Genomic DNA, 9,946 nt, shown 5'->3' on the forward strand with positions numbered 1-9,946 from the left:
TGTTAAAGCTAATTCATTGTTTCAGAAGTTATGTCTGTGAGCAGAACTTCAGCCTCAGTTTCTGAACGGAAAAAAGCTCTCGCTAGTTTTACTTTGAAAACCGGAAGCTTCACCGTCACGAAGATGTTTACCTCCGTTGGCAGTACCGCGGCTCTTTGTTTTAGTTCGTAAACTTAAAATCCGACATTAATCTGCATTTCAGGGCAAAAATACATCGTCCTCAGATGATATTAAGATCATATTTTACTACATTTATAAAGATCATGAATCAGCGATCTTGGACGTCGCGAATATCCGTACTTGAATTTTCGGGAGTAGATCACGAGTACGGAGCACCGGATACTCGTTACAGCCCGAGTGTTGATGTTTGTGTATATCTGTTTTTGTGCGTGTGCACCACTGAGTTTGTTGTCAGACCCAGTTGGGGACAGTTCCGGGCCTCGAGGCCCGACTGTCGGCCGACTACCTGCTTCAGGTGTCTGGCCGAACAGGTAATGTCGGATCCTGGAAAACCCTCAGGCCCCGCCCCTAAACCCCTCTGCACACACAGCTCTGATAAATCCAGCAGATTGATCAGCTGATCAGTATTGATCCTGACCGGCTGAGAGTTTCTGTGGCCGTCAGCACTCAGACTGCTGACTGCGTCTTCTCTGATTGGCTTAGCCGGCGTGTCACGCACACATGTGTTGACCCGGTTAGACGTTGTTGTTGGAGCAGATTCCCTCCTCAGTAATCTGAACTGTGCGAGGAGGAGGCGACACAACAGTAACACAACAATCAAACAAAACTAAAGACAAACTGAACAGAGAGACGGCTGTAAAGAGATTCAAGCCCCAGTGCATCCTGGGAAAAGCGCTCCAGTGGTCATCAGGGTTGTGTTAAAGATCCATAATACAGTAAGCCTGTCTCTGTGAGCAGTTTGTGACGGGTTCTGCTGAGGTTCTGCTGAGGTTCTGTCCCATGTGTTGCTTGTTGTTGGTTTGTGTGATTCGTCGTGGTTTCGTCTCCGTTCTGTTAACAGAATCTTCATGAGAACGATCAGACTCTTACACATCTCAACATGCGTCCATACGACCTCACAATGACAGCCCCCTCCCCCCCAAAGGAGGCCCACCCACCCTGCAGGAGGTCCAGGAGAGAGCAAGGCAGGACCCCCCAGTTGGAGTTTTGGAGGGGCCCAGCGCGGGGGGGGCAAAGACTGAAACCCGGACTCCCCCGGTTCAGGTGTAAGAACCCTCAGCTCACGGTCTCGCCAGAGGCCGGACGTGTCCACACATGCAGACACAGGACAGCATCTATAACCTAGACGTGCTTAGACTGCAGAGGAGGTTGTGGGTGAAAATCCCAGTGAACATTCTGAATCCTCAGAGCCCGTCTGGACCCAACATCCCCGCTCCACCGTTCTTCCTCGTTCTGATGCGGTCTGAGCTTCAGCAGGTCGTCTGGACCACGAAACGCTTTGAGCTGCTGCCATGTGATTGGCTGATTCGTTAACGTGTTGACACGTTTGTGTGTGTGTGGACAGGCCCCGCCCCTTTGGACTAGCATCCAGCGACAGTGATGATAACAGCTACTTGTTACCTCTTCTTTAGCTCCGCCCCTCCTTTTCTCACCATCTTTTTTCATTCTCTGACTTTCTTTCTTCGTATTTGTCCTCTGGATCAATATATCGATCAGTCGATAATAAATGAATCCAAAGACGATTAATATAAAGTTTAACCTGGAATCCAAAGGAAGTTTATAGAAATAAACTCTGTGTCAGAAACGCTGTGACACCACCTGCTGGACACGTTTATATATATAATATGCATCCAGATGACATTGGATTCATCTATTCACATACGGTGAGCTTTAGCACACATGGAGACGGTACCGCAGCCGGGTCGGGTGGGTCGGGTTTCAGGGTCGGTCGGTGTCGCTCTGCTCCAGGTTCAGAACACAGTTCTGTTCTGTGGGTCCTGTGGTAAATGTGCTTCTATTATATCTGGATCTGGAGGAACGCACAGAGAAACCTTTAAGACCAGCGTCACCTGACACTCCCTAACTGTGCACGTACGTGCACGGCTGCCGGATTAGAGTGTAATGATGAGCATGCTGACGAGGCTGAGTCTGCAGAGATTATAAATACAGCTGATCACTCATCGGCTGAAGCTCACTTCCTCTCAGCCTTCATCCTCTTCATCATCCTCTCAGGTGAGTGTGATGCGTTCAGGTGTTCTTTCCAACCGCAGGTTTGGTTCCTCAGCACAGACGGCATGTGAAGATTCACCTCAGACGCTTCTTTTTTTAGTTCTGCTCCAGCTGTGTTCTTCTATTGTGAAATCATTCTCAGGAATCAATTGGTGATAATAGTAATAATAACAGGTTTTATTTGTAGCGCCTTTCAGACCAACGAAGGACACTTTACAGTAAAATAGCATTAAAATAATCAAATACTACATGGGTTTTTGAGTCTGGATGTAAATTAGGAAAAAGTTGATATGACGGAGGTCAGGGGAAGAGAGCTCCAGAGTTTGGAGCGGCTGAGGGCGCCCCATGGTAACCAGGCGGGGTGAGCTGGAGAGAGCAGGGGGGAGTGTGGATACGGAGAAGATCGGCGAGGTAGGGAGGAGCCAGGTTGTGAAGGGGTTTAAAAGTGAGAAGCAGGAGTTTGAACTGGGTTCTGAGGCGTAGTTGCTGGAGTTCTGGATTATGACGTTTTTAGCCGAAATCAAGAATCCGTCGTTTTAAGACGTATTTGACGCACAGCAGCTGCTCATTAGAAATACAGCTCTGGTTGGTGGGCGGGACTGTTAATACAGAGAAACCCCACCCCCATCCTGAGAGCGCTGTTTGCTCATGCGTGAGCTTATAGCCTCAAGCTAACATTAGTGGCAACAAGCATTAATTGATCAATCAAGCTTTACAGTTGTGAGCCAGAATCCCAGTTCACTACAGCAGCGCTCTGTTTCAAGAAGCAGGTTTTGTTGAAACTCTGAGTTTGTGATTTCAGAAAGAGAGATAAATTAAACCCGTTCCAAGAAGCAGGTTAAGCTGAACTCAGAATCAATCACTATGGTAACTGAGTCTGTGAACGAAACCTGGTCGGTAGCAGGTTTTCTTCAGGAAACTTAGAGTTCTCTGTGGTCTCCGCCCCTTTTTAAAGTGAAAGATGTTCAAATATGAGTTCCTCATTAACATTTAGAGAACATTCACATTAGAGACGTCACGTTTTCACCACTCAGAAACCAGAATGACATGTTCATTCATAGAGGATCATGTAGAGAGGAGGCTGATTAATCCAGAGGAAATGTTATTTACGTCGGTAGAGGATTTGGAGGACACGAGTCGACTGACTGCAGTTTCCTGATTCATTTTTATTTCAGCGATATTATAAATAGTGAGTTTTTCCAGGGACTCGATGTTAAAAAATACGGTTTTCTTTTCCTCATTTTAAACCATCAACAATGGAAATGTTTAAACTTTAAACTCTGGAGATGCTTGTTAAACCATACCGTCCTGCAGGAGATATATCAAATGTCAGCTGCCTTCCAATGCAGAGCTCGGGGGTCCGAGGCCCGGTCACAGACATGTTTTATTATGCTAAAAAGAATCAGTGATCATCATTTTGACACATTCCAGGCAGCTACAGTGTTTCTTTTCAGTGTGCAGAGGGGGGGGGGGTAATGAGATTACAGAGATTACTGGTTAAATTGTTGACAGATCAAAACCATTCCTTACTTAACAAGTGACAAAATAACTTTCCTGACATGATTATTTGTTCATGATCTGAAATGATTCAGACGTTCACATTAACTCTGCAGATATTTTCTCTGTTTTACTGCAGCTGTTGATCTTCTTGATGTAAATGTTCTCGTAGTCGTATATTCTTGCAGGAACTCATCAGTTTCTGTCACCATGAAGTATGAACCCTAAAGGTGTTTGTTCCCGTTGCCATGGTGAATCCTGCCATCTTTGCTCCATTGATCAGGGCTTTTAATGGTCGAGACAATCACACCTGATTCTGCTTCCAACAACTTCAAGTTGATTGAATCAAACTTTTTCAGCTGTTCTGAAACCCAAAACTCTGAGTTTGAGAATTTTGAGTCCGTGGACTCAGAGTTCAGGTTTAATTCTGAATTCTTGAAACAGGCCCCAGGAGTGTTGAACACTCAGGTCTCACACAGCTCAGCGTGGGTGGACTAGAGAGCAGCAGGGGGAGGGGAGACTGTAGCCCCGCCCATTTCAGTAGCTGTGTCATTAGTCTGAGCTTTTCTAGCATCTGGTTTTCTGATCCAACATGATTTGAATGAATGAAAACAAACCAGTTAAAATGGTAAATTATTTTGCATAGTCATTGGAGTGGGTCTGTAAGTGTTGAGATTTGCTTGATTTTCTTGGGAGTTTGTGCTACTTGACTGTGACTCCGCCCCTTCACCTGTAGATCTTGTTACAGCCGTCTGCACTTTGCTAAATGTCCACATACAGGATTCCCTTTTCAGCTCGTCTTGTTCTTCTTTACTTTGCTGCAGTTCCGTTCAGTTGTAGTTTGTAAATTCTTGGTTCTTTGCTTCGTGGTTCATCCGTTCATCCGGGTTCCCGCCTCACCTAGACACGTAGTGCAGAACCTACATGAGAATCTCCCAGCAGTTCTGTCAACCAAACTGAAGATCTGTTCCAGGAAGAATGCACTTTAGGCGTTTAGACTGTTTAGGCAGCAGGGGGCGCTGCAGCAATCTGGAACTGCATCGTGGGAACTACAAGCTGGAGGGAATCTAATCTTAACTGTCTCCTGCAGCTGACACGATGACTCCAAAGCAGGTCGTCTTTAAGAAGGTTTCCAGAGACAAGTCGGTGAGTTATACAGCAGACACTCAGGTGTTCATGTTCTGCTCATGTTCTGTTCATGTTCTGCTCATGTTCTGTTCATGTTCTGCTCCTGTTCTGCTCAGGTTGCAGTCTACTTAGCTAAGAGAGACTTTGTGGACCACTGTGACTTTGTGGATCCAGTCGGTGAGTTCTGGTCTTCGGTTTTTCTCTGATGATCAAAGTTCTGGAGTTTCATGGGGGCAGAAGTCTAAGCAGAGAAGACTTCTAAGACTGCTAAGACTTCCTCCTCCACAGAACCTTCCAATTCTGCCAGCGGAACCCCAAGGAGCTTTTAGGCATGTCAAGACCCAGCTCCTCCTTGAAACCTCCTGGTGGGACATGCTCAGAATCCCTCTCCAGGAAACATCCAGGAGACATTCAAAAGTCCAAAACCTCAACTGGGTTTCATTGATGTGGAGAAGCAGCAAGTGAACCTGAACCTTTACCGGGTGACCAAGCTCCTCGTCCTCTAACCCCGGGCCTACACTGCTAGCATCACGGCTCCGTTGCGAGCGCCGCAGTCTTTTCCTAACATTAAAAGTGTGAGAGGAACTTCCACTGCAGGCGTTCAGGTCCTGCGTCTGCGGACTGACCTCTGCGTCGCTGCGAATCCTTTTCGTTCGGTTCAGCCCCTGCTCAATCTCATGCTCCACCCCTCCCTCACTTGTGAACAAGAACCGAGATACTTGAACTCCTCCTCTTGGTGTAGGAGCTCTCACTCAGCCAGAGAAGGTAACCACCTTTTCCTGTCAAGAACAATGGCCTCTGATTTTCAAGGAACTTAGTCCTAATCCAGTTTCTTCAAATTCGACTGGGAACGGTCCCAGTGCACATTGAAGGTTCTAGTTTGATGAAGCCAACAGAACATCTAAAAAAAATGGGGCTTTGATAAGCATGATGCTTCAGCCCATTCCTTTTTGGTTGAAAAGTGGAAGAATGATCTCCCGTCTCACTTTCTTAAACAGAGGAACAATCCTCTCAATATTCACAGATTTTAAGTACCCCCCCGCCCTCACACTTTTGTAATCCCTCCACATCTTGACCTTGAGTGACAGAACCCCTTCTCCTGGGTCTTCCGTGCTTTCACTGTGTTGCGAATCAGTAGATCCTCCAATTATTTCTTCCACCTCTAAAAAATGTCCTCAGTTTTGGTCAACAGCTCACGCCGGATCTGTAAACAACATCCAATGTTTCCAGTGACCAACAGCAGGTTCATGGATCTCTGCTCTGAATGGAAAATAATAAAAGAATCCACTCTGATTCCTGGTTAATGCTCTCCCAAATATGAGAGTTGCAGGTCTTTCGGACAGTGTCCTGAACCGGACACTGCAGCAGACTCTCTACACGTTTGGCGTTGCAGAGTCCAGTCTCCTCCTCTGCCAATGAATTCAGTTTATCACCAAGTGGGGGTTGATTGAAAGCTCCACACTTTTCTGCACCCAAGTGTTCCAGGTCATTGACCTGGAGTTGAGGATGTCCTGGTCCCATCTGCACTGATGGACCCCCTTGTGCTGTTATTGGACAGACTGTCGCTGGCATATAAGGCCATTAAGAGAGTAATGTTCAGGTCCAGATCAGGGAGGCTGTTGCTCCCAGGATGACCCCTCCAGGTTATTGCCCATGTGGGCACTGAGGTCTCCTAGAGAATCCAGAAGGCCGAGTCCTCTGTACTGCTGTTCATACTGATACTAGCAGTCATAGAACAATACTAAGGCAGTGAACTGCATTGTGGGTTGTAAGGTTTCAGAGGGCTGGAAATGTGTCCATCAGATCCTTAACTGAGCTGGCAGAGTTTCACTAAGCTGAAACCTGGACAGACGTGTACTGGAGCTGACAGCTGGTCTGGTTACAGCGGTCTTCCTTCTCCCGCAGACGGAGTGGTGGTGATTGACCTGGCGCAGCTCAAAGGAAGGAAAGGTCAGTCTTCCCTAGACCTGATGCTGCTGGTGCTCTCTGCCCCCCACAACTGTAATAGTATGAGATGATGTCATCCTCAAAGCACCCCCACTACCCCCCCACAAATGTTCAGGAGGTTCCATCAGCTGATGGTCTTCCTGCTTGGAGGAGTCTCAGGGATGACTTCTTCTTAAAGCGTTTGTCGTCTTTTTGTCTAAGTCTATGTGATGCTGTCGTGCACATTCCGCTACGGCCGTCAGGATATGGATGTGATGGGCGTGGCCTTCAGGAGAGACCTGTTCTTGGTGACGCGGCAAGTGTACCCAGAGCTGCAGGACAAAGAGAAGCTAACGCACACCAAGGTCCAGCAGAAGCTGCTGCACAAACTGGGAGACAACGCCTTCCCTTTTTTCTTCGAGGTGGGGTGACAGCACACGAAACCCTTAAACCAGAACGGTCTCTGCCACCGCACCTTAAGGTCCCACTCCAACCAGGTTTTCTCTGTCATAAAATCACTTACCAGTGGTCTTTTAACCACGATTATCTGGTTTTTAACAAAGATCAAAAAGCCTTTGTGTTTTTTAAGACATCTTTTATGCACAGAAGCTGAAGGGTCAAATCCAGACGCAGTCAAACCAAAGACCCAGTTCCTCCCTGCTGGACACTCAGCATTATGGATTTGGGGGGGGGGGTTAAACTAGCAAATTATTCTTGAGCGCAGCTGTGTCTGCAGCTCACCACTCCCCCAGGGGAGGGGTCAAATGCAGAAAACAAATTTCACAGACTGGAATTCAATGTTATTTGAATGAAGACATTCTCAGAAAGCAGTTTTAATCCTCGTTGAATTGACATTATCCTCTCCAAGAACACGTTAGAACACAAAAAAGATCATTTTCATTGGAGTGGGTCTTTAAAACGGCAGGATGAAACTTTATGACTTTGTCTTTGCTTTAAGTCAGTGTTTCTCAAGTGGTGGGGGGGCTTTAACAGAGTTAAGATGGAGAAGCACTGCTTTAAGTTAAGTCAGGATGCAGATGTTACCAGTGATGTTGATTCTTCTGAAGTGATTCATCTGTATTTCAGTTCCCAGACAACCTGCCGTGTTCTGTCAGCCTGCAGCCGGGACCCCATGACGAGGGCAAGGTACCCCCACCTGTGATACCGCCATATATGGCCTGCTGAACGCATGCTGCTCTTTTGCTCTTGGCTCCGCCCATCGAGGGCCTCCACAGAAAATGAACCCCCTTCATCCAACCCCCCCACCGCACCCCCACCCCTAAATAATTTTCATTGACAACAACCATCCTCTGCTCCTCCTTCATCCTCAGCTCCTCCTTCATCCTCAACTCCTCCTTCATCCTCTGCTCCTCCTTCATTCTCTGCTCCTCCTTCATCCTCAGCTCCTCCTTCATCCTCTGCTCCTCCTTCATCCTCAGCTCCTCCTTCATCCTCTGCTCCTCCTTCATCCTCTGCTCCTCCTTCATCCTCAGCTCCTCCTTCATCCTCAACTCCTCCTTCATCCTCTGCTCCTCCTTCATCCTCTGCTCCTCCTTCATCCTCAGCTCCTCCTTCATCCTCAACTCCTCCTTCTTCCACTGCTCCTCCACTAACCTCCTCTTCTGTCTTCTCGAGGCTCTTCAGAGGCAGCTGTGACCTCAGCCTCCTTTTGTCATCTCTGTCCATCCATGTTGTCGTTTCATTGTGTTCTTTATGGTTGTGTTATGCTCCTCACTCTCGGGTGTTGTGATGTTGTGTGTTTGTTGTTCCTCAGAAATGTGCCGTGGAGTTTGAGGTGAAGGCGTTCTGTGGAGAAGCTCAGGATGAGAAGATTGACAAACAGTCAGTGTCTTCCTGATGTGCTCAGTTCAAGCCTGCACCTGTACCCAGTCTCAGGTTCTGGTTCTGTCTGGTCTGCAGGAGCTCAGTTCGTCTCTCCATCCGTAAGATCCAGTTCAGTCCAGAGAACACGGTGCTGGCTCCAGTAGCAGAGATGACCTTTGAGTTCCTGATGTCAGAGAAACCTCTTCAGGTCAAGCTCAGCCTACCCAAGGAGGTCAGAATGAGAGGACAGTGGTGGGGCGGAGACCCGTTCGGGTTGACTCTGTCGCGGTCAGAATCCGCCTTTCATCAGGTTTTCCTCCGACTGGTGGTCAGATCAGTCTGACTGTTCGGCTCATCTCTCTGCAATCAGATCTCTGTCTGACTGCAGCCATTCAGACGGTTTCAGGAAACCACAGTTTCTGGATCATAGGGCGTAGAGGAGGGCCGTTCGGGTCCTGTTCTGGACCGTTAAGATTAGAAACAGAACAAGTGCTCCTGTGGTACAGCGGTCCACAAAAAGACTAAGCTGTGGTTAAAAGGCAGGAAGCTGAGCCTCGCTTTACATGGTTGTTAGCATGAAGGTGGTGAATCCATGCAGGACAAACTCCACCTGTAGGTTAAACTCCGCCTGTAGGACAAACTCCACCTATAGGTTAAACTCCACCTGAAGGACAAACTCCACCTATAGGTTAAACTCCACCTGAAGGACAAACTCCACCTATAGGTTAAACTCCACCTGAAGGACAAACTCCACCTGAAGGACAAACTCCGCCTGTAGGACAAACTCCGCCTATAGGTTAAACTCCACCTGTAGGTTAAACTCCACCTGAAGGACAAACTCCACCTGTAGGTTAAACTCCACCTGCAGGACAAACTCCACCTGAAAGACAAACTCCACCTGAAGGTTAAACTCCACCTGCAGGACAAACTCCACCTGAAGGACAAACTCCACCTGCAGGACAAACTCCACCTGCAGGACAAACTCCACCTATAGGTTAAACTCAACCTGAAGGACAAACTCCACCTATAGGTTAAACTCCACCTGAAGGACAAACTCCACCTGAAGGACAAACTCCGCCTGTAGGACAAACTCCGCCTGTAGGTTAAACTCCACCTGTAGGTTAAACTCCACCTGAAGGACAAACTCCACCTGTAGGTTAAACTCCACCTGAAGGACAAACTCCACCTGTAGGTTAAACTCCACCTGCAGGACAAACTCCACCTGAAGGACAAACTCCACCTATAGGTTAAACTCCGCCTGTAGGTTAAACTCCACCTGTAGGTTAAACTCCACCTATAGGTTAAACTCCACCTGTAGGTTAAACTCCAACTATAGGTTAAACTCCACCTGTAGGTTAAACTCCAACTATAGGTTAAACTC

At 47.5% G+C, this 9,946-nt stretch overlaps 1 protein-coding gene across 1 annotated transcript in view; it reads left to right on the forward strand.

Annotated features, from left to right (window-relative positions):
• The first annotated feature begins 2,151 nt into the window (after positions 1 to 2,151).
• Positions 2,152 to 9,946, forward strand: part of sagb (S-antigen; retina and pineal gland (arrestin) b) — a 20,654-nt gene continuing 12,859 nt past the window's right edge. Inside the window, exons 1-8 of the mRNA XM_024276906.2 lie at positions 2,152 to 2,193; positions 4,778 to 4,833; positions 4,932 to 4,992; positions 6,721 to 6,765; positions 6,964 to 7,163; positions 7,828 to 7,887; positions 8,516 to 8,583; positions 8,662 to 8,797. Coding sequence (XP_024132674.1) covers positions 4,786 to 4,833; positions 4,932 to 4,992; positions 6,721 to 6,765; positions 6,964 to 7,163; positions 7,828 to 7,887; positions 8,516 to 8,583; positions 8,662 to 8,797 — 618 coding nt within the window. The 5' untranslated portion in view covers positions 2,152 to 2,193; positions 4,778 to 4,785. The remainder of the gene's footprint in view (positions 2,194 to 4,777; positions 4,834 to 4,931; positions 4,993 to 6,720; positions 6,766 to 6,963; positions 7,164 to 7,827; positions 7,888 to 8,515; positions 8,584 to 8,661; positions 8,798 to 9,946) is intronic.

This window comes from Oryzias melastigma, linkage group LG13 (assembly GCF_002922805.2).
Source record: "Oryzias melastigma strain HK-1 linkage group LG13, ASM292280v2, whole genome shotgun sequence".
Lineage (NCBI taxonomy): Eukaryota > Metazoa > Chordata > Actinopteri > Beloniformes > Adrianichthyidae > Oryzias > Oryzias melastigma.